This window comes from Podarcis gaigeae (assembly GCF_964106915.1).
Source record: "Podarcis gaigeae genome assembly, chromosome: 8".
Classification (NCBI taxonomy): domain Eukaryota; kingdom Metazoa; phylum Chordata; class Lepidosauria; order Squamata; family Lacertidae; genus Podarcis; species Podarcis gaigeae.
Genome location: NC_139684.1, coordinates 57075430 through 57099075, shown reverse-complemented (window position 1 = coordinate 57099075; position 23646 = coordinate 57075430). Strand labels below are relative to the sequence as shown.

Below are 23646 nucleotides of genomic sequence, written 5' to 3'. Positions count from 1 at the left end.
CCAACAAGACTTGGCTGCGGGCAGTGGGGGGGGGGGGCAGGTGTGTTGGGGGGAGATTATATTACATTAAATATATCATATCATACTGGTATATCAACCTGCATCTTTCAGTTATAAGGGATTAGCGTATAGGATGAGCCCTAAAATAAGGGGCAGTTATTTGGAGAAACAGGAGACTAAAAATGCAGTGAACGATATTATAGGCGCCTGCTGAGAAACCCTCGACCGATGTAATTGTACCAACAATTAATTTGGAAGGAAATGACGGAAGACATTCGCCTCCGTCATCCAGCCCGGAGAACGAAGAGAGCGCCTGGACAACGCCACTTAGCGTCCGCTCTGAGGAACTTAAGGAAAAAGGAAGAAGAAAAGAGCCCGCGGTTGTCGCGCTTCGCTGACGTCATCGAGAGGCGCGGTTGCCAGGGCAGCCAACGCTGAGGAAGATGATGGAGGAGAGCGAGGAAGAGCGGCAACGACTGATGCTGAGGAGGAGAGTGTTGACTCTTCAGGTGCCGGAAGCAGGATAGTGGGTGGCATCGGTTGGCATGGTGGACCTGTCACTCAAGGCAGACCTAGGGGTGCTCGTCCTCATGCTTGCTATCGTGGCCTCATCCCCTTGGGGACCCTGAAAAGCAGCAGCAGCCCTGGGCGGGCGGGAGGCTTGATGTGGGTTCAAAGCAGGCGAGAGGAGCTTCTGCATGCAAAACTGGGAGCTTCTGCATGCAAAGCAGATACTCTCCCTTCCCAACACGGCCTGCTTTGCGTAAATACACATTTCACCTATCCCACCCCTTTCCTCAGTGATTCCCTCGGAGCAAATAAACTGCTCTGCTTAAAGCATTTTGTTCTGCTGTTGCTGTTTTTAAATGGAAATGGCGGCTTCTGTTAAAAAATGCCCATAGGGAAAAGTTCTCAAAAGTGGTGGTGGTAGCATGTAATATATAAATACACACATACATATGCCTTTAGCTCTTTCTTTCCTTTCCTGCCTCCAGCATCTCCTCTCTTGGGATTGGGGTCAGGAGCGCAGTATACTAGGACTGCCAACTTCCTAACTGGCCTTTCTCCTGCATCTTCTACAGCAGCCTGGCAAAGGTGGAGATAGAAAAACCATCACTATATAATTCCTGCTTGTTGGGCTGCTTTTTAAAGCCACAAGACCAGGAAGTGGGGGGACTCATGGAAACCCTAGAAGGCTGGCCTGTGTGGACTTGTCTTATTAAACCAGGCTTGAGCTAATGGCCTTTAATTCCTTCCTAATTTGTGATTGTTATTTTTTTATGATTCATTTACTTCCTAGGCTCATGTCAGGGGTTACCTGGTCAGGAAGAGATTTCAATGCTTAAAGGGGGAATATGAGAACATCGTCAAGGAGATTGAAGGGGATCTGGATTGGCTGAAGTGGGACAGTCATTCCATGCCTGTGCCAGTGTTTCTTCCAAAGGTATGGTGACTGGTTCTTTCTGCTCTTGGTAGAAGCTGGCAGTGCTTATAATTTCGCTGGCTTTTAATTGCACAAGGAGGAAAGAGAAGAGGGAAATGAAAACTGACGTCAGTAAAAGTGAGGGTGATACTTAATGTTGCAGCCATGCATTGAAAATTGTGCTCTTCTTCCACTGTCTTAAATATAGTCTGTCCAGAAACCAATAAAAGCCAAGGAATTAAGTGTCCAAAAGCCAGGGGCCAACAAGAACAAGTTGCATGAAAAGGAGGCAGTGCTTTGTCGTCAAGATGAGCTACTCTCCAAAAAAGACCTTGATTGCAAGATGCAATCACCAGCTGAAGTGGTGGCAGAAACTGAGGCTGAGGAGCATCTTGTGGGCAGCCCCCCTGGGAATGCTTGCAGCTTGCTAGGAGAAAGTGAGGAAGGCAAGCACCACAGTAGCATGTCATCTGAATGGAGCAGCATGATCCTCAACATGGAGTCTCCGAGGGTGAGCCAAGGTAAGGCATGTGGAACAATTTGAGACTCCAAGCTCCCACCCACTGTCTTCCTTTGCTTTGCAGTACAGTTGCTGTTTTTCTCTGTTCTTCAGCATCATCACCCAACATAGTGCTTTTTGCTTATGCTGAAAAGGCAAGTCCCTGCCCCAATAAACTTACCTGGTAGTGGGGGGCAGGGAAGAGGAGCCAACCAGAGAGGAGAGACAAGGGGAGGGGCAGACTAAGAGTGGTTTCTTGACCTTTTGTGCACCTCTTGTTGTGCAGAGCTTCATTTCCAAAGAGTACCAGAGATGCCCCAAGCTGTGCCTGACCTCCAGTGCTACCAAAAGCACCTGGCCATGGAGCTGCTGTGGCTGCAACAAGCGATTGCCAGCCGTAAGAACATAAGAGCTGGTCCTCAAGGAGCCATGGGGTGTCTCCTGTGCATGGGGAGGAGATGCTAGGAGAGCCAGTGCTGTGGTGCGGAGCTGTGACTTCTTGTTCACACCTTTGTAAGATGATGCCTACAGCACCCTCCCACCATTGAGAAAAGAGCTGGTGGGTCTGGGATGATTCTTCACCTTTCGTTTCTTTTAATCTCAGTGGGTGGGTAAAAGGTAAAGGGACCCCTGACAAGTCCAGTCATGAACGACTCTGGGGTTTCGGCGCTCATCTCACTTTACAAGTCGAGGGAGCTGGCATTTGTCCGCTTCCGCAGACAGTTCAGCACCAAATAGCTAAAACTGTCAAAGGCACTATCCATTGGAGTCTAATGTGGGTACTGGCAGTGGCGTAGCGTGGGTTGTCAGCACCCGGGGCAAGGCAAGTAATTTGCGCCCCCTAACCCATGGATTTGCGCCCCCTAACCCTAACCCCCAGATGTCGCCCCCAGTGCGGCCGCCCCCCCTGCACCCCCCACGCTACGCCACTGGGTACTGGTGCTTATTACAATTTAATATTCATTTCAGAACCAATGGTGCCCTAGGTGCTGTGTAAAGGACAATACTTCATCTGCAACTCATTTCCTTATTTCTTCCTTTCCTCTCTCTCTCTTTTCCCTCCCTCCCTCTTCATAGTATTTGATCCTGAAACAGAAGTTGGGGAGCCCAGAGTGACTGCTGACTTGGAGGTCTCCAGCTTATGTTCCCAGTCAAACAGAAACAGATGTAACTGCTCTTACCAGCCATCAGGGGGAAGAAAGCATTGGGGGAGCAGCTCCCACCATGACTGCAGGGAAAAGCTTGTAGTTCCCTGGAGCTGGCTACTCCACATGCCCCCAGCCTTTGATGTTTGTGAAAGCAACAGTGAAGACTCTCTTCCAATTTATCTGTTGTGAGTGAGGCTCAGAGCCCATTTCTACAGACTGATAGCTGGTCTACCTTGGATGAAATCTGAACTTTACACAAGCTATTAGCACCCTTTATGGTCTCTGTATTGGCTTGTTCTGCAGTCTGTTGGTTGTTGACCTTGGCTGCATGTGGATGATTTAACAGAAGGAGGTAAGTCCCAAATTGGAGGCGGAGCTTTGTGGCTTCGTAGAGTTCAGCTCCCATAACTGTACTCCAGTGCTTACAAATATCACTGTGAAGTGACAGACATGGCTCTTAACCTCTGTAGAATAGGCTGCATTCAAGCCACACAGTGTTTAGATGTGCATCAGCACACCCACAACCACCTCTCCATCCTCCATGGACAATACCTAAAAAGATTTAAATGCACACCTGTGACAGCGGGTGTAGTGCAGAGACTTTTAAGGGAAGATGGATGAAGAAAAAGCCGATACTGTGGAGAACACACAAGAGGATAACAACTGGGTGGCATCATCATGTAGGTGTCCCATAAAAAATGAGGGAACAATGTGTTAGCTCTCTGCTAAATGTGCAAAACAAGTGCTGTTGGACTCTAGGGGAACTGTAAGTGTCTAGCGTAGACAACTCCTGGATGTCTCTATTCCATTACTTATTTTGTTGTCCTTGTTCTCATGTTGCACTAGGCCAAACCATGGCTTACTGAGACCAAAGAGGAACTCAAGTCCCCCTGCTTTTGATGAGATGCTCTTTAGAAGGTGCCCCATGCAAAAAGGACCTCTCTGCAGCTAGAAACTTGGATTTTCAAAGGGATAAAATGGCTATCAAGAGCACTGGCCAGGCACCCAATATCCTGGTCCCAGGCTTCTTTGGGGAGAGGAGAGATACGGTCATGACTACTTGAAACTAAACAAGCACATGCACAAGCCTGGCTAAGAACCAGTTTCCTTCAGAACCTCCAGGCTCCCAGTTTGGCAGAACTCCAGGCAGTCCGTTCTGGCCAGAAAGAAGAGACTCTGCCTGAAGTTTTGACTTCCTGTTTCCTTCAAGCGGTTGAAGGGAGTTTCCGAACCTGTATTTTTTTTTTGGCAGTTTGTATATCATGGTTCCCTCCTAAAGAATAGATGTCGCTTGATAAGTGGTATGTTCTATGGCACGTGCCTTTGTTTGTCCTGCTCATAACCCTAAAGGGACTCAAGGAGGCAGGTCAGTAGAGAGAGAATGTCTAACACCGTTTGGGGTCTCATCACCCACACTTGTAGGGATCAAGACATTTGCCCCCTTTTCAGGGAACGGGAAGAAATTTACTTAGCCAGGACCTTTCGACTCTTAGCTCTGGCAGAACCAGAACCTCTTAGACCAGGCTTCCTCAACCTCGGCCCTCCAGATGTTTTTGGCCTACAACTCCCATGATCCCTAGCTAGCCGGACCAGTGGTTAGGGATGATGGGAATTGTAGTCTCAAAACATCTGGAGGGCTGAGGTTTAGGAAGCCTATCTTAGACTCTTGCAGACATAAATTTTATTTGTGGTGCCCTCCTTTCTATTCCCCCACCCAAACTGAATTGGGTAGGTCAGGTTTTAATTTCAACAGTAATTGCCAGCTAAAGATGTTTGTTTTGGTGGGGTGGTCATAAGCATCACTCATTAACTTCCCCCTTACACCAGATAATATAAGGAAAATGATATTAAGCCTCACTTAAGAAGCTGGCATAATAACCTTCCCATGCACAGACAGAAAGAAGTGGCACACAAGCCTTGAAAAAATGTGGGGCAGGATAGGACCCAGAAGGATTTCAGGGTGACTGGAGACAGTGGCCTTGGAGATGCTGTGTGCATGAAATCCCAACACAGTTGATGATGTGGATACAAAAAACAGATGTCACATTCCTAACTTTCAACAGATGGGAACAGGGAAGACCCTGGGCTGGCACAGGCTCTCTTTGGGGCATCTGGACCCAGAAGCCTTGCCTTCTTTTCCCACTCCCTAGATGCAGGATGGCTTCCTTCCCCCAACACCCTTTCTCATCCACTCATCCACTGCATTCCAGGCAACTTCCTGCCCAGCCCCCCCCCCCCCCGCCTGCAGGAAAACATCTGGCTCCAATTAGAGCAGTAGCAGGAGGAGAGGACGGGCTATTTTTATCAAGCCAAACTAGGGAGGAGTGGGATAAAGAGCAAAAGGAGCAGGGAGGAAGGGGTGTGTGCCTTGAGCCCTTTTTGTCCCAGGACCAATGACCCCAAATGTCCTACCAGGGGCCAGATGCTGTCAGGGGTGGGGTTTTCTTGGATGGAATAATTGGTTGCTTTCCCTAATTGCAAAATAAACTCTTTAAGCATCTGATTTTCAGCTGTGCCTGTCCCTGCTCCGCACTGACCATTCCCAGCCCAGACACATTTACTCTGCTCTCACTCTCCACCCCTCCCACATCACCAGTGCTGTGTCTCTGGGGGAAAGCATGCGGCTACTGGACAGAGGCTGTGACCCTGGGAAGCCAACCCCAACCTGACCTCCCCCCACCCTTCCCACCAGCCTGTTACTGTTTTCCAAGATTGAGTCAAGGTGGGGGGTGGGAGGAGGTTTGTGGGAACCAAGCAGAGGGCTCCCAAACAAGGAAGGGCAGTAAGAGCCTTCAAGTAGCATGGGCACAAAAAGCTCTTCTTCCAACGCAGGGAAGGTCTGGTGCAGAGGAGAACCAGCCTTTTTCAGGAAAAGACTAGACATTCTTCATGTTGGCATGTCTGTGTGTGTGTGGATGGGGACAGAGAGAAAGTTAAAGGAAGTTATACTACCAAAATATGCTTGGAACATGGCCAAGAGTCTCTCAGACTCCCCCACCCTCTCATACCTCCCATCTGGCTCCTTCCTGTGCATTAGGGGGCTTAGAGAGAGAGGCATTGACAAAGCATCTCAACCAAAGGAGGTTCCACCAGGGGCAGGGGAACGCTAGCCTTCCCGCCTGCTTCCCCCATTTTCCTTGTTACCCAGGTAAAATTAGGCAGAGGACCAGAGGTGAGACCACAAGGCAAGTTGTGGAAAACTGGAATGATGTTTATGAAAGATAAGGCACATTTTTACATAAAAGTTTACCGGCCTGTTAAAAACCAAGGTTGTCCTGTATACAACATGGGTCTGTGCAAAGTTGAAAAGGTCCCCCTCTGGGGTACATGGGCACCAGGCACAAAGCACCACAGGACCAGTGGGAGGGTTGCTAATCCTCCCCTTTTTCCATCCGGGGAAAGAGCCATAAAGGCTGCTTGATAATACTTAGACAAACCACACCCTGTTTGTGGGATGAGAGGAGTCAGGCAGCAAAGGAAGTGCTGGGGTCATCCCCAAGCTGCCTCCCTGCAGGATGCGCCTCAGTTGTGCATCAACCTGGCTGAAGGTGGGATGAGATGAAGTGCTGCACCCTGAGAATTCACTGGGAGTTTCCTGGTAGTGTGGAAAAATACTGAAGTTGGTACTTACCTGTTCCCTATGCAACTCCTTGAAATAATAAGCACCATTTGGGAGGGGTAGGAGAAAAACAGGCCTCCAACACAGCCAGGAAAAAAGGGAGATACAGAACTTTGTCACGGTTGATCTGTCTCCCTTGGTATGTGGTTGTGTGTAAGCGCAGGTGGGTTGAAGGTCCTTGCAGTCTATTCCCTCCAACCCATCCCTTTAGAGGTACCTGGACAGGTGCAATAAGACACCACCACCCCTGCTGCCACCACAATCCTCCCCAAGAGCACCATATTCCTTTTTTGCCTACTAAATCAGTTAAGCACAATGCAAGCCAGAGTCCTGCATGCAAGTACTGACTTTGATCTGTTCAGGCTGGTGAACTGCAACCCCCGTACCTTTCTGTTACTGCAGTGGGCACTGCTACACCACTTTCCGTGTTCCCTACACACGTCCATTGTGAAAATCAGGAATAGTCCTCACACGTAAACAAAAGAACTGGCATTAGTTCTGTGTGCTGCTCCTTTACTTTGCCTGCATTGCCTTCCATCTCAAGTTCCCAGGAGGAAAAGGAGCAGAGTCCTTGAATTTGCTGTCCAACAGTTTAACTAACTCATCTTGGTCCTTCTTGCCATTTTATCACTGTCACTTGATCCTCTCTCACCCCTCTGCGAAACCCTGCCTCTTATCTGGCATCAGGGCAGGTCGTGCAATGTTTGAGATACTGGCTGGGTGAAATGATTAACCATAAATCCCTTGGGGTGAGGCAAGGGGGTTCAAGTGTTCAGTAGCAGTCCACCCTGCCCGGGTGAGGAATGTGACCATGGCCAACCATGGGTCAATAGTAATGGACTCTGCCAATGGTGCCAGTGCCTGTGCCCAGGATGTCAGGCTGCCCATTGCGCCAGATCTCCCGGAGGATGCGTTCCCGCTCCTCCAGCCGCTGGGCACGCTCCAGCTCTTCCGCCGAGGCAAAGACGTTGACGGTGAGGGTCCCATCAGGGGTGGAGTGGGCCTCCAGCGGCAGCTCCGTCATAGCCAAGGGGGGCTCAGAAGCAGCTTGGTCAATGGTGTCTTCTTCCTCCTCATCGTCATCATCCTCCTCGTCCTCATCTTCACTGAAGTCGCGTAGGCTTTTTCGGGGCTTGCGGGGGATGGCTTGAGGCTGCCATGAGATGTGGATGACCAGCAGGCAGAGGGTCAAGACAAGGCCAAAGCATACCCCCAGCACGAAATAAAGGCCAAAACTCTCAGGGTGATCTAGATGAGAGAGACATGGAGGAGAGGGTCAGATAGGCTAGGAAGACGACAGAGGAGATCGGCTTTTGAGATTCAAATGGTAGTAAATGGGACAGAAATGGTTAAGAGCTGGGGCTCCCACATACTCTGTAGACATTAAAGGTAAAGGTACCCCTGCCCGTACGGGCCAGTCTTGACAGACTGGGGTTGTGCGCCCATCTCACTTAAGAGGCCAGGGGCCAGCGCTGTCCGGAGACACTTCCGGGTCACGTGGCCAGCGTGACAAAGCTGCATCTAGCGAGCCAGAGCTGCACACGGAAACGCCGTTTACCTTCCCGCTGGTAAGCGGTCCCTATTTATCTACTTGCACCCGAAGGTGCTTTCGAACTGCTAGGTTGGCAGGCGCTGGGACCGAGCAGCGGGAGCGCACCCCGCCGCAGGGATTCGAACCACCGACCTTTCAATCGGCAAGTCCTAGGTGCTGAGGCTTTAACCCACAGCGCCACCTGCGTCCCTCTGTAGACATTAGGCGGTAAGAAACTGAGTTGATTTGCCATTTCTTTGTGGATGCTGGAATTTTAGTAGCCAAACACTGAAAGACACCAGAGATTTAAACTATTGTGCAGCTGGAGGTGAAGGGCTGTTCAGTACTAAATGCTTAAAACTTAGATAAATACTATGGTGGAGGGAAAGTAGTATGACGTATATAGAAAATATAGGGATACAGTTTCTTCTGTGTGAAACAAAGAAATGGCCTTTGAATAGCTGGGATGTAATGAGGGAATACGGAAGTGGGTACAGGAAGAAGGCAATTAATTTGACATGGTAGTCTTTCGCTGAGTTTTCTTAAATGGTTACCAGAGTATTATTTATTTATTTCACATTCTAAATGCTCAGTTTCAGGTGTTTGTGAATTGCACATCAAGGGATGGATAGCCTTCATCCTCAGTGACACAGCGGTATATGAATTAGTTTATGAATGAATGAATGAATGAATGAATGAATGAATTAAAGAGCACAGTGTTGAATGCCTCCCACTGTTTTCCATTATGAAGTCAAGGAGGTATCCTAAATCACACTGCACTGTATGGAGCAATATAACTTTTATAATGAAGTTGACCAAGAGGGTTCCTGAACTTGAAATGCAGTGGACTAGATTGGCTTCTGAGAGAAGAAATCCAAAGGCTGGTGGGTAAATTGGCCGGTCAGTTCATAAATGCAGTTAAACCAGACTCCATTCTGGGGATGGGAAGGAAGGAGGTTGGCCTGCCATTTTGAAACAGGAGGAAGAAGATCCTCCATCCACATCCCAAGATAGTGTGCTGAGGACGGATAGTGGGAACAAGATGCCACCTCTGGCCAAGTGCCAGAGACTGCCATTGCTCACATATATGTCTGCCCCTGCCCCCATTTCCTGACCCACCTCGGATGTGTGCATAGGCTGCCATGCTGTTGCTCAGCAGCTCCATCTCCCGCTTGTGGGTCTCCATGGTGGCTCCTCAGTGGCACCTGGGAGGATAGGGAGGAGGGGTCGTTATTTGCATATTACTCCTGCCCAATTCCTTAGAATTAGGAGACATGGTTCGTTCAGACATCGTTCAGACAGGAGGCACCTGGACTGGAAAGAGGACTAAATGACAGAGGGTGTCCATGAAGAACTGCAAAGGACATCAGGCTAAGGGCCTTCAGAAGGAACACAGAGGACCTTCTATCAATATCCCTGCTGAGGAGCAAGGACAGAATTGTTTGTGGTCTGAGATCGGACAGTGTCACCAATGGTCTTCAGAATCGTATTCACAAACATTGGCATCTCAAGATAGTATTCTATGTTTAGAGAGCAAACCTTTAATCACAAAAGAACAAGGAACTTAAAGCACTGCTTGGTCCGCAGCGACTCTAATGTAAAATCCACCACAGTCCATTATCTTGGGAATATCTAAGCTCTCTGGCCACCATCCCTGCAGACACTGCATTCACTGTAATCATACAAGTAAATTTTACATGTTCACAAATCCAACAGTTTATACCAGCCAACATTTCTCCATGTGCAGTAGCATTTATGTAGTATATGCCACTTGGTGTGCATGCAGGAAACTGTATGTGGGTCAAACACAAAGACCACTACAAATGAGCACCTCAGTAACATGTGGGATAAAAACAAGGTACACTGCCCCCACTGTGAATCATTTCTTAGAACCAGGTCACATAAAGCTGAATGCACGCAAGTTAAATGCATGTGGGTTTCAGGTATACTAAGATGCCTCCAACAAAGGAATTTCTCTAAAATGGGTCAGGCTTTTAATAAATTGATTGTGGCACTCCTGAGAACTCCTCTCTCTCGGTTTTGCTCACACTGTGGGGTGCACAGCCCCAGAACTCTTAAGCTTAAAGGGCAAACAGCTGAGATAGTTTTAAATTGCCAAATAAAAGAAACCTTGGGGGCTTGACTGTGCCAAACAACTGCCCCCCCGTTAATTAGCAAAACAGCTGCCTTGCTTTCCTCAGGCCCCCAGGCCAGTCATGGGGTTGCTGGACAGGACAGCCTCTCAGGCTACAAAGTCCTGTGACAGTCATCCTTCCCAGTGGGCCTCTTCTGACATGCGTCACACACCACACCCCGGGCAAGCTTGGATGGAGGCATCTGTCAGTGACTCTGCAAGCTGAAAAGAGGGGCGCCAAAGGATACAAAGAATTTCCTGTGGCATTTAATCCTCTCAATGACCCAGGCCTTTGAGTTTCATGCCCAAACAGGGTTTGAACCCAGGTTTCTCCATACCCAAACCCAATGCATTATTCACACTGCCTTGTCATGCACCAAGGCCCAATGTTTAATTTACGCTTGTGCATGACCCTGGGAACAGAGTCCCAGCAAATGTTTCCTCTCTTCCCCCATCCCTTAAGCCCCCCCACCCCCAGGGGACTTCCTGCCACTGTCACAGGAAAAGATGCATCCTCAGTGGTGGGAAGATGGCTTGTTGTTTGGAGACCGGATGTTGCCTCTTCCTCTGCCCCCACCCAACAACAGCCGCACTCAGGAGTCTTCCAGGTCAAGGCTATTTCTGGCAGGTTGAAAGGATGTTGCAAAGGGTCCAGAGGACAGACTCCAGGGTGGACAGAACAAGGGCCGGGGAAGAAGCTGATAGTCATAGAATTGTAGATGCTGCAAGGAACCCTGAGTATAATCTAGTCCAGTGTTTCCCAACCCTGGTTCTCCAGATGTTTTCAGACTACAATCCACAGCATCCCTGACCTTGCTAGCTAGGGATGATGGGAGTTGTAGTCCAAAAACAGCTGAAGCTCCAAGGTTGGGAAACACTAATCTAGTCCAACCTCTTGCAATGCAGGAATATGTGGCTGTCCCATAGGGGGATCAAACCTGCAATCAGAGCAAAAAGGTCTTGGGGACAGAAGGACAGGTTGGATCTGAGACTCTCAGGTTCAAACTAGATCTGAGTCAAAAGCTTTGAAGATTCTCAAGCTGCATGCGAACACAATTTTTCACCAATATTACTACCCACAGCACTGACTCCTCAAACAGGCCCTTGGGCAAATAATTATTCCTGGCCCCCACTTATTCTGCTGAATAATAGGTAGAAAGCACCCCCCATTCAAGACAACATGCTGGATTGGATGCCCCCTTGAGCAAGGAGCAGCTCACAGCCCCCCATTTAAAGGAGCCATCCAGGCAGATGCCAGCCTCATCTGCAAACAGAACTCCCCCCCCCTCACCCCACAAGCTTTTCATGAGTCCAAGATTTCCTAAAGCTCTGAGCGACCCTTTGATGCGAGCCAGGCAGCTGGGCTGGGCAGCAGGCCAGAGAAGAAAGAGGGGGTTGTTTTTGGGGAAAAAATTACCTCCTCTTCTGAACATGCTAAGGATAAACCATGCAAAGTTATGGGCCCCAAACATAACAACATAAGACCAGCCTGCGGGATGAGGCCCATGGCCCATCTAGTCAAGCATCCTGTTCTCACAGTGGCCAATCTGATGCCCTAAAGGGGAAACAGCAAGCAGGATTTTTTCTGTGGTTTCCAGCAACTGGTATTCAGAAGCATTGCTGCCTCTGACTAGTCGTGGCTAGTAGCTATCATGGTTGTTAGTCATCAATAGCCCTCTCCTCCATGAATTTGTCTAAACCGCTTTTAGAGTCATCTAGCTTGGTGACTAAGGGATGCAGGTGGTGCTGTGGGTTAAACCACTGAGCCTAGGACTTGCTGATCAGAAGGTCGGCGGTTCGAATCCCCGTGACGGGGTGAGCTCCCGTTACTCAGTCCCTGCTCCTGCCAACCTAGCAGTTCTAAAGCATGTCAAAGTTCAAGTAGATAAATAGGTACCACCCTGGCGGGAAGGTAAACGGTGTTTCTGTGCACTGCTCTGGTTTGCCAGAAGCGGCTTAGTCAAGCTGGCCACATGACCCAGAAGCTATATGCCGGCTCCCTCGGCCAATAAAGCAAGATGAGCACTGCAACCCCAGAGTCGGCCACGACTGGACCTAATGGTCAGGGGTCCCTTTACCTTTACCTTAGCTTGGTGACTACCACTGCCTTGTTGATCTGGGGTGTGAGTTTGGTCACTTCTGCTGGGAAGCAGAGCACCTCCTCCTGTTACCTCCCACTGTTCATCTCTACAAGGAATGCAGAAAAGGTCCTGCATCAGGGGTCTGTTCAGCTCCTACCAGGCTGTATTTCCACATAAGTCAGGGATAACAAGAAAGTTTTAAGGGAGGAAACAAGGGGGTGTTGCTGCTAACTTTCATCAAAGGTAAGAATTGCCTCTTCTCATTTGTCTGTGATGTTGGAAAATACGCACACACCCCTCGACCAACCCCCATGGCAGTACAGCAGGGAAGGAATGGGAAAGGGAGTCTAAAAACCACTTGCAAAAATATTTGTAAAACTCGGAAATGAAAATGAGACATTTGGGCACAGAGGATAAAAAAAAAAAAAAAACGCAGAAAAACAGACTTGTGCCATCAATCACTAACTGGAGTGCAACACACACATATTGGGGTGTGGGTAGGAAAGGGGTCCCCCCATGACCTGTTTTTCAGCTGTTTTAGCTAATAAGCATAGAGAGAAATGCTTCCATAATCTGATCAAAATAATTTGAGATAATGGAATAATTTTAAAAATAGAGATTTATGTTATGAAACCAATCTCACCAACAAAACCCAGCTTTGTCCTATTTTTTTCAAATATCAAGCAGAGGAGAATAAAGAAAAAAGAAAGAAAATGATTGCAGAGGAACCTTTTGTGAGTAAGGAAAGCAATTTAGAAGGTGCCTCAGATTCTCTCCCACCCCCACTGGTACTTTCTGGGGAACTCTCCTAGATGCCTTTTTTGGGGGGGGGGGGCATGTGAATGAATTTCAAAGAGGGACCAGGCAGTTCCTCCTCCAGTTGAGCCTGAAATTAAAATGGAAACTGGCTTGGTTTGGTTGGAGTCTCTCCTGTGCTGACCAAATTGCCCAATGATGCCTGGCCTGTTGCAGCAGGAAGCCAAGAGTGCAGGAATGCAGGGGAGCGAGGGAGGGGGCAGGGAGAGGGGGAAACCAGCAGAAGCCAGACACAGATGCAGATTCAGGCACAGTCCTGGTGCTCAATGTTGTTTTAAGCGCATCTCCGGGAATGTGCTAGCTAATAACAAAGGCAAGAATAACCAAAAGCATGCACAAAGCGCATCCCTCACATTGAGGAAACATTGCCTGTTATTTGGGGGAGGGGTGGGTGAGAGCAAATCTAGAAAGTTAATTTTTCCATTTCAACCCTTGGGCTGTTTATGGGTTCTATATAACATCAAATTTTTAAAAAGGGAAGCGGAGTTTGGGTGTTTTTTTGGGGGGTGGAGGGAGACTTTGTGAATATGTTACGGTGAACTGCAGCTTTGGCTGAAGACATAATGTTAGTAGGGACTGGGAAAGGCTCCGTGAAATGGGATTTTTCACAGAGCGTTAAAGATGTAGAAACTCACCCAGTAACAACAGGATATTAAGATGTCACTGGGGGACTTGACTGGAGGTACAAGTTGTTAGCAAGACTCGGCTTAGAATTTAATAATAAATTCTGTCTCTGAGCATGGGCAGAGTGCTAGTGCATCCACAGCAAACCCCCTCCCCCAATTTGGGATAAGAGAGGACCCTCCAAGGGCAGAGGTGATAGCTAGTCAGGTCTGCTTTGTGAAATTAAGAGCAGTTACCCCATCCATTGTTGAAAGTGAGCCATGAAGGTTCAGGAGCTACACCTGAGTAGGTTATTCATGCCACTACAGTAAAGGATGCAAGGAAGAGGCCAGAGATAGAACCAACAGGTCTGTCCCTAGAGGTGGACTCTCCTTCACTGAAAGTTTTAAAGCAGAGGTTGGATGGCCATCTGCCAGAGATTCTTTAGCTGTGATTCCCGCATTGCAAGGGGTTGGACTAGATAACTCTTAGAGTCCCTTCAAACTCTACAATTCTTTGATTCTAGGAACAAGCACGACTTCTTCTAAAGGAACAGTTGCCCAGAGTAGAATCGGACTGGAATCCCAAGACTTGTTCACCCACTATTTCCACCGAGAAGCTCCTTCCACAAAGCTCCTTCTATCAGCCCATCCTTCCCAAATGGCACAGGGACAGGATCCCCACTCAGGCATCACCCGAAAAGGATGAGATGCAACACCAAAAGAGGGGCAAAGAGGATGCAATTGAACAAAATTTGGATGCACTAATTCACGAAAGCTTGCGAGTATTTACTGTGCTTTCGATGGAAATACAGTACATGTCACCCTGGCAGGGAAGTTTGTGGGTCAGGCAACCTGTGGCCCTGTGCTTGGTCTGCTATCCAAGTGCATAGATGTGGATGGGCAACTTCCAGCTCTCCTTTCTGAAAAGTTTGCTATCTTCAAAGCAGATTTGAATGGGACCGTTACAAAGCGGTTCATGCAATTAGCAGTCACAGAATCCAGCTATCAGACCAACATTGAGAAAGGGTGCCAGGCTTACCGAGCGCAGGGTCTGTCCGAATTCAAGGCTGCTGCTCTGCCTCCATTGCAGTCCCTGTCAGAAGAAAGGAGCCTCTGAGAAGGAGGGGAGAAAGGGAGCCCCCCCCCTCTGCTTGAGCGGGATTTTACAGAGCAGCAGCAGACTGGCCTCTGAACTGAGCGGCTAATGGAAACTGGCGCTCACTTCCGTGCAGCTGGAAGCGCACAAATGTCAGGACCGGCCTGGCTCCCTTTGGACAGTGAACCCGCCCCCTCCCCTGGAGCAGGAAGCCTGGGCTGGACACACGGACGGACACACACACACCCAGGGACACACAGAGGGAGGAGAAGAGAAGGCCTCCTGTTTCTCTGCGTTCCGGGAGGAGCAGCCCCCGGGCAGCAGAGGGCCAGGCAGCAAGGAGGAGAGGCTTGCAAGGGCCAATGGACTGCAAAATCCTTTGCGAAAGGAGCTGTCCCTGTGCCCGCCCACCTGCCGTGGTGGTTGAAGGGGCCCAGAGTCCACGGAAGGAAGTCAGGATCAAAAGAGGTCCACACAAAGGACCCTCTCTCTCTGCACCAGGGAGGCCTCCAAGGTTGGGCTTGGGTTGGCATCAAGACCCGCTGGGTGTGTTTGCACAGCCAGGGCAAGAGAAACACCCTCCTGCCAGCAGAGGCAGAAAACAGCTCCTTTGGGCCCTCTCAGATTTGGTCCCGGGCTTCATCAGCAGAGCTTGGTTTTTAAAAGGGGGGGGGGTGCTGGATGGGCCCCCAAGGCTGCCTCCTTCTGGATGGGAAACTAGTCAGTAAGCTTAACTATACCAGAGCAGCAATTTCTTAGTTTGAGAGGGGAAAGTCTCTCTCTGCACATGGCACAGAGAAACTCTGTTCCTGTTTCTCCAAGCTAAGCCGTTCTTGGATTAAGCTCCCAAAACGGCACCCTGGCAGCATGCCTCCAATGGGAGGGGTGCTCATTAGATGTGGCATGTTAAGTTTAACTCAGCCCCACAGAAGAGAAAACAAGCAGTGACGCCAAGGCACTGGTCCCAGGAGGCCATGCTGGTTGGCACACCCCACAAGGGAGGGTTTTTTTGGTGCACGTCAAAATAGCCTCTTCTGCTGTTGCCAAGACTTCTCTCCCAAAATGTCAAAACCGCACACAGGCCACAAATGCAGCATCCAGTTCCAGCAGGTTTTGCAAACCCTGTTATCAAAAAGACAAACGCCAGGTGTCATGTCTTAGGGAGAAACACTGCATTCAGACAACCAAACTTTCAGTGCAGGAACCCTTCCAAGAATGTGGGCGGCTGCCCACTCCCACCTCCCCAAATATATTAGAAATACTGGTCAGCCTGATAAGGAAAAGGATCCGGCCATCTGATCCAGAAATATAAAGTGACTGCTCCCCTCCGCCATTGGTTCAGATTTGGCACACATGTTTTCCTGGCACACGAAAGTGCTCTCATACCTCTGGGCACTGCAGCCTTTAAGTCCCTCAGCCTTTTAGTCACTAACCTCAGAACTCCAGCAGTGGCAATGGGGCTAGGAAGGATCAGGCCTCCTCTAGCATCCTCTCTCTTTCGCCGCTTCACAACACTGAGCTCAAAAGCAGCTGTCCCGTCTCCTTGGCTGCAGCAAGTTTGGCAGCTGGAGTTTTCCTGGGACTGAGAGCGATGGCTGCTGAGTTTAGCCCAAGTGGGGCAGCGGACACAGGGGCAGCCAGATCCTGTTTTTCCCAGAAATATCCGGATGGATGGAGGATGAAGAGAAAAATCCAAAAAATGTGACACATCAGCAGAGATGAGTCAAGCCAGGCCAGCAATAGAAAACACAGACCCCCTTCGGTGGGGGGGGGGGCTTCTGGCAAGGAGCAGGAGGAGGGATGCCAAGTATTCAGCCACAGGAAATGGGGGGTGCTGGGGCTCCTCTCTTGTTTGTGGTGGTGGCGGAGGGGGGGCAGTCACTGCCTCAAGTACTGGAGCTGTTCCCCCAGCCAGTTCAGTGGCTTCTCCCAATCTGTACTGATATGTCTGGCTGTATCTGTCCAACAAAGGGCTGGTTGGCTTATCTGTTGTGGGGGGGCGGAGGGAGGGAGGCAAGTCAATGAAGTGTCCAGGCTTGAGTGAGAGTTGACACTTCACTACCACAAAGAGGGGTGATGAGGTTGAAGCTGCCAGCCTTGAGGGGACCTTGCCATAGGCACATTATGAGTCCAGACTAGGGCCACTAAAATAATGTGAAGTGGCCCTAGATTGACCCTTGCAACCTCTTCCACAATCTTCCCCTCCTCCCCTCAATGCAGCAGCTCAGTTCCTATAAGCTCCCACCATCCAGCTGGGCCCCCCTCCCATTCCCTGGTCTCCGCACAGCTCAAACATCTGGTTAATGATTAAAGCAAAGTCAAGAGGCTTGAAGTGCAGGGAGAGAGCAGTGAAGGGGGTGACTCAGGGTGCCAACTGTTCAGCTGCAAAGTGTAACTGTGCCTTTGTAACAGCACATTGGGCCGCAGACTTTAGCAGGTGAAAGGACAAATGGTCTCAGTGCTGTTGGAGGCACAAGAGCAAGGAAGTCCTGCATCTTCGTAGTCAGCTGGCAGGCTGGAGAGGTGGAGGAGGAAGCAGTTACAGGTGGAAAGAGAAACGGAGTCCTAAGACAAAGGGTGTGCTCTTGCAATAAGGCCACTGGCTGACGGTCATCCTGGGGTGCCCTTGGCTCACTCTCTCATCTCTGCAATATTCTCAACTGGATCCTTAGGTTGAGACCGAGTCCCGACTACTTAGGGGAGTCTGCAGCACTCTATATATGCATTATTGCAACTGCTGAAGAGCACCCAACTGGGGCAGCTAAGTCCATTTGGCCCCAGCCAGAGCCATGAACAAGAATGTCGCCTGGACTTTTCAGCAGCAATTCCTGGGCCTGCTGGGAATGTGCTAACAGGAATGGGCATTGCCATCATGCTCCAGTCCTCATTGCTGAGCCATGTGCTGCCAAGATGGCAGGAGAAAGCTTTCATGGCCCAAACCCAGGAAGCAACACTGAGCTTTGAAGAAGCCTAGTGCCCTGTGGACTTTATCTCATGTCTTTGACCCTAGCAGGCTTTAAAGGCAGGGCAAGGTGGAAGAAAGGGGTGGATTTGGACCTGAAGCCCCTTCTCAAGGCCTTCATCAGAGCCAGCTTCAGGTTTGCCTTGGGCAACAATGTCCTCTGATAGGCTTATCTGACTGCTGGACAGTGAAATCTATGTACTTTTTAAATTTCACACAGTACCCCAAAGCAACATTAGGCCAGGGGCATTGTTGGGAAATTTAAAATAGACCCCATTGCCGTGCTCAGAGTGCTCCCCCACCCCATCAAAATTATAGGAGGTCCAGGGCAGGCATCAGCAGTGGACCATGCCAAGGTACTGCAATTCTGGAAGCTGCCCAAGGATGCTTGATGCTGACACAGAGTCTAGCATTCAGCGCTGGGACACATGGCATCAGCAGCCCCACTGTTGAGTCAGCAGTGAGATGGGGTGTCTACAAAGGCTAGTGAAATTCTAGGCTGCATCAGCACGATAGCATCCAGATCACAAGGAACGGTGCTGTTCCATTCTGTTGTGACCAGGCCTCATATGGAGAACAGTGTTAACTTCTGGGCACTGGAGCTTAAAAAGGCTATTGACACATTGGAATGTGTCCAGAGGTTGGGGTTGGGGTGGGCAAGCAAGGAAACTAACACGGGGAGGGGCAAGAGGACCCCTTTCTTCCTAGGTCTTTAGGTTGAAGCAGCTGAGTATATTTAGCCTGAGCAAGATACAATGATGACTACTTTCAAATATCTGAAGGGCTGTCACAGAGATGGGGCAAATCTGTAGGACTCCTGAAACAACAGATTCAAATCACAGGAAAAAGGATTTCGCCTTATTAGAAAGAACTTCCTGATAACGTGAGGTATTTGGAACAGGCTGTTTCAGAAGGTGGTGGACTCTCCTTTGTTAGAGGTTTTTAAGCAGAGGTTGGATGGGATGCTGAAGCAATGGGTGTCTTTGCACCGAACAGGGGTTTCAAGTGGACGAGCTTCAAGGTCTCTTCCAACTCTCTGGTTCTGTGAAATAGCAATGGCGTCATTGAACACATGCAGAGGGACATTGCTGAGTAACTACTGTCAACTGCTACACATTTGAAAACAATGGCTCCCTAATTCCAAGGGTTAGAAGGGTTGCAGAAGTTAAGCAGGACCGGAGAGGAGGAAGGTAGTTAGCTTGTTCTCCGGCTGAATTCTAGCATCTGAGACAACTCAGGTCTGTGCCCAAGACGCAAATTTGAGCATGCTTGCACTGAGCCTACAGGCCCAGATAGGTTCCTCTCCCTACATACAAGCAAACAAACACATAGAGAGCAGAATCGGAGTGGGGGGAGATTTCTCCGCTACCTTCCTTGTGAAACATGGTGGAGAACCTCAAGCTAAGTAGCTTGCAAGCCAGACACAGAAGCCATTCCTCTTTCTCCAGTGAGCAAAGAACTGGGTCGCCTGGATCCCTGGGTGGGAAGACACAGGGGATGGGGTGGGGGAAGGCTGCTCGCCAAGGCATACTCACCGGGCACACGGAGAAGAGGGACGCGGGAGCACCAGGGGTGCCAGGAGGGAAAAATGGAGCCCCTCTGCCACGGAAGGACCCCCCTGCTCCGTCCTCTTGCTTGGGAATGAAGAGAGTCAGAGAGGCAAAGATGGGGTCTGTTTTCCATTAACGCTGCTGAGCAACAGGAAGTGGTTGAGAGGGGGCTGGCGGGTCAGAGCTCCCCCCCTTCCACCCACACAGAGGGAGCGAGAGCAGGGATGGCTGGATTATTTTGATGGCTAACCTGCTTCAGGTAGAACAAGCAAGGGAAGGCAGGTGCCGTCCCTTAAACAAAAATGGCCACTGGAGTACACAACGACAATAATGCGTATTGAAATTCCATGTGGATGGGAGGGAAGGAGGATTAAATATTCTAGCTGGAATAGTTGGCATGTTAATTTATTTAAAGATATGCAGATTTGAGGAGCCTGTTGGTTTAACCTTAAGAAATAGAATAGGCTGAGAGGCGGGAGAACAAGAGACACGATCCCTACCAGGACAGAACAACAAGTCCTTCATGGGCACAAACTGCAGCTCTCTTTGGCTACAAGGATCCAGCTCTTGAAGGTGTAAATCCAGAGACCGCATGGCCTTCACACATTCCCATATCTCCTGCTCTGGTGTTTATGGGCAGGTCTGCAAACAGCCCCTGTGTGTCCTGTGGAGTTTAAGGGTGGATCTGTGCCAGGAAATGACTCGAAATGGGGGACCCCTTTAGACCAGCTGACTCTCTGTTATCAGGGGTGGAGAACCTCAAACCTGGGTCTGAATGTGGCTGGGAGTCTTTTGCAGGGCACACCCCTTCTCCCCAAGGCCACAGCCCTCATCTGCCTGGCTCAGTACCCTCCTCAACTTCTTTTGCCTGGCTAGAACGTGTCCACGAGCTGTGTAATCATACCTCCTGCTTGCTTGGACAGAGGGAGAGGCATGGGTGTGTGGCTAGAATGCAGAAAGTAGGAGTCACCTCTGCTGCTCCGCCCACTCTTGCCTCTGGCTCCGCCCACCACTGGCAGGTGACTCCCAGAAGACATGCTATGGGCTGAAAATTCTCTCCTCTCATTCTTTCTGCTTCTCAGCTATTTGCAGGTCCTGCCCAAGTGTTGCAGAGACCCCCACCCATAAATTCAGTCCCCTCCCCTACCTCATTTATAAGCTGCTGCTCTCCCAACAAATTTAACCCAAATTACTAGATCTGGCCATTCCCTTCCCTTCTCACCGGTATCCTCCTCCTGCTGCTGCTCTCTCTTTCTGAGGCTGCTTCCTCCACAAGACTCTTATGTGTTCAATCACGTGCAACTTCTACTTGGGTCGAGGGAGAAGAATTTGTAGGCATTAGTCCAACCAGGGTTTAGAGGGTGCTCCTCAGTCTACTTCTATTACCTCAAAGGGCAGCTGTGCCAGCAGCACAGCCCATTTCTGTCCACCCAGTCCCACAGGGAAATGGGGCTGGAACTTAACCCTGCCTCCTTGCCTAGTTGCCTTGTCCCCCAAATCCAGGGGGCAGGAGAGTGGGGCTGGGCTTACTGAGCTGTGAGAGAAAAGCATGCACTCGGGGGGGGGGGGGACACTGGCACTGGGAAGCAATGGCAAGTGGCGAGGAAGGGGCAATGCTGCGTCCTCAAGGGTTACCCCCAACCTCTGAAGAGCTCTCCACAGCCACCCTTTGTGGGCTGGCTCCATCTCAATCATCTTCACTCCTGTACAAAGGGATTTCCAATTATGCTAAAATAGGTCCCCAATTCCTCAGTTTGGCACAAAGTTGCACAAGCAGTTTGCCAACCCCAAAACAAGTTTGGGGCCAACTTGTTGGGTGCACAGCCCTCCATCTCTCATTCGTTTGGGGTGGGGGTGCAGAGACCCTCAGGGAAGCTGCTCAAAGAAGATGGGAAGCCCCAATAGAAAAGCTCCTTTCTCCTTCCAGGTCTTGAACTGGGAAGTTGGGGAGAAAGCGCTGGCAGAGACTTTCCCACCCCAAATCTTCCTTTGCAGGAAGGGAAGGCTGCTGCTGCAGTTGCAAAGGGTGGAGCTTCTCGGAGGGACTGAGGCCCAGTCAGGGCTGCATCCAGCGCCCAATCCTCAGGCGCCCTCTTGTGCCAAAAAGAGGGCCAGGCATTAACTCAGCAGTGGAAGAGTCCAGCCTGAGGCCCTTGCTTGCCCTCATATGCCTTTCAGGGGAGCAAGTGAAGGTGCCACACTGGGAGCCCCAGTCCTTTCACTGACTTCTCTTCAGGCCCTTGTTGCAGCACCCAATGCAAGAAGAGCCTGCTGTATCAGGCCAGTGGCCCATCTAGTCCAGCATCCCTCTTCTCCCAGTGGACAACCAATGCCTGTGGTAAACCTGCAAGCAGGACCCAAGCACCAGAGTATTCTCCCTTCCTGTGGTTTCCAGCAACTGGTATTCAGAAGAATTGCTGCCTCTGACAGTGGAGACAGGGCGTAGCCATCTTGGCTAGTAGCTTTCTCCTCCGTGAGGTTGTCCAATCCTCTTTTAAAGCTATCCAGGTCAGTGGTCACCCCTTCCTCCTGTGGGAGAGAGTTCCACAGTTTACCTATGTGCTGCATAAAGATTCTTTTATCTGTCCTGAATCCTCCACAACTTTCGGCTTCGAATGTGTTATGGGAGAGGGAGATAAACTTTCCCCTATCCACTTCCTCCATGCCACACATTTTGTAATCTTCTATCACATCACTAATTTATTGCAACGCCAGCAGTGACCGGGGGGCTTGGGCAACTGATCTAGCCCTGGCAGAAGGCCTCCAAATCGTCATCACTTGCAGGATACACCTCAGCAGTGCCCCTTTGTACCAGATCACTGCAGAGGATCCTCTGGGGCCCAGAGAACATGGAGAGGGCCTGCACCTGATTGGCTGGAAACCCCAAGTTCAAGCACGGGGGGGGGGGCTATACCAGGTGGTAGAGTTGTGCCCAATACCCTGAACAGGCAACACCAGGTGAGAGAAACAAATTAATAGTCAGACTGATTCTACGTGGCAGCTGCGTGCGAAAGAGGGAGCATCCAGCCTAGCATAGGGGTGTCTGCAGCATGCTGTTGGTTTTAGACTGGGGTCAATTTCAAATCTACCCACCTCCCTGAGCCAGAGCACTCCCTGAACTAGTCATCCTTTTAGGCTAGCCTACCTCACAGGGCTGGTGCAGGAGATGTCCCGCCTCACGAGCTCGCTGAAATGTGGGCCAACCAAAGTGTTACCGAGGCAGAGGTGGGTTAATGGTGCCTCGTTGGACTGGAAACTCTAGCTCACTTTCCCTTCACTCCTGCTGTGAAGGTTCCTGGCCATTTTTCACAGTGAAGGTAAAGGTACCCCTGACTGTTAGGTTCAGTCGTGGACGACACTGGGGTTGCGGTGCTCATCTCGCTCTATAGTCTGAGGGAGCCGGCGTTGGTTCGCAGACAGCTTCTGGGTCATGTAGCCAGCATGAATAAGCCGCTTCTGGTGAAACCAGAGCAGCGCACGGAAACGCCGTTTCACTGTAGGGCTGCCTAAATGCCTAAGTGTGCAGATGGTTGGCATGGGAAATACAGAACTATTCCTGCAGCCCTCCTCTGACTCTGTGGAGTCAGGAGCGGGCAGCAAGGGAAAGATCTGAGAGTGTCTTCCCCTTCCCCAGTTGAGTACCAGCTTGTGCCCTCTGGGGTTTCGCTTCCTCAATGGTGGAGTGGTGCTTCAGAGGAATTTTGAGTGTGTTAGATAAGACAGACCAGTGGAATTCTCTCCGAGCTGGGGCTCAACACATTCCTAAGTAGAAGAGTTTTAACTACCACAAGCACCCATACCACCAGGGCAGAAAGGACATACCTGACTGCCGGTGATAACACAGGTGTAGAACATTGGTGTTTGAAAAATGAGTTGCACAAACAACTCAAGGGATGCTCCTCAGGCAGCGGGGAGAAGCCCTTCGCTCTGACTCACTGCAAGGCTTGCTTATTTGAGACACATTATATTCTGTCTCCTTGGACAACTCAGATTTTGCACCCAAACTTCAGGTCTTGCATAAGTTACACAAAGTGATCCCATGTGCTCAACCTCCCCATGTGCAATTCGTTCCAACCTGTGGTCTCATGAGCAGCCTTCCTTCCCTCCAGCTTCCAAGATTTCTGCAGATATTGCCTACCTCATTCCAAGCACATCTTCAGACGCATGAGAACTAGCAGTATC

General features: G+C 50.0%; 2 protein-coding genes across 7 annotated transcripts; one reads left to right on the top strand and one right to left on the bottom strand.

The window, feature by feature from the left end:
* The first annotated feature begins 54 nt into the window (after window positions 1-54).
* Window positions 55-3781, top strand: LOC310850178 (IQ domain-containing protein C-like). 3 transcript variants are annotated; one of them, XM_083751303.1, is made up of 5 exons: window positions 55-509; window positions 1301-1444; window positions 1632-1944; window positions 2209-2327; window positions 3000-3781. In XM_083751303.1, exons 1-5 carry the CDS (start codon window positions 444-446, stop codon window positions 3036-3038), a joined length of 681 nt encoding a protein of 226 aa, XP_083607429.1. In that variant the 5' UTR covers window positions 55-443; the 3' UTR covers window positions 3039-3781. The 3 variants fall into 3 exon arrangements, with proteins under 3 accessions (XP_083607429.1, XP_083607427.1, XP_083607428.1); XM_083751301.1 differs by lacking the exon at window positions 2209-2327; XM_083751302.1 differs by lacking the exons at window positions 55-509; window positions 2209-2327 and adding an exon at window positions 531-578.
* A 2479-nt stretch (window positions 3782-6260) lies between these two features.
* EVA1B (eva-1 homolog B) lies at window positions 6261-20547 on the bottom strand. 4 transcript variants are annotated; one of them, XM_083751260.1, is made up of 4 exons: window positions 19450-20541; window positions 14896-14949; window positions 9340-9425; window positions 6261-7937 (listed from the first exon to the last, which is right to left on the bottom strand). In XM_083751260.1, exons 3-4 carry the CDS (start codon window positions 9404-9406, stop codon window positions 7516-7518), a joined length of 489 nt encoding a protein of 162 aa, XP_083607386.1. In that variant the 5' UTR covers window positions 9407-9425; window positions 14896-14949; window positions 19450-20541; the 3' UTR covers window positions 6261-7515. The 4 variants fall into 4 exon arrangements, with proteins under 4 accessions (XP_083607386.1, XP_083607387.1, XP_083607388.1 ...); XM_083751261.1 differs by lacking the exon at window positions 19450-20541 and adding an exon at window positions 16386-17197; XM_083751262.1 differs by lacking the exon at window positions 14896-14949 and having other exon boundaries at window positions 19450-20547.
* Window positions 20548-23646: the final 3099 nt, after the last annotated feature.

Excerpts from the sequence above, each read along its gene's own strand:
- LOC310850178 (XM_083751301.1), top strand. The coding sequence starts at position 444 with ATGATGGAGGAGAGCGAGGAAGAGCGGCAACGACTGATGCTGAGGAGG. Across the intron at positions 1,445-1,631 it reads TGCCAGTGTTTCTTCCAAAG|TCTGTCCAGAAACCAATAAA; the intron begins GTATGGTGACTG and ends TCTTAAATATAG. Across the intron at positions 1,945-2,999 it reads GTCTCCGAGGGTGAGCCAAG|TATTTGATCCTGAAACAGAA; the intron begins GTAAGGCATGTG and ends CCCTCTTCATAG.
- EVA1B (XM_083751262.1), bottom strand. The coding sequence starts at position 9,406 with ATGGAGACCCACAAGCGGGAGATGGAGCTGCTGAGCAACAGCATGGCA. Across the intron at positions 7,938-9,339 it reads AGCCTATGCACACATCCGAG|ATCACCCTGAGAGTTTTGGC; the intron begins GTGGGTCAGGAA and ends TCTCTCATCTAG.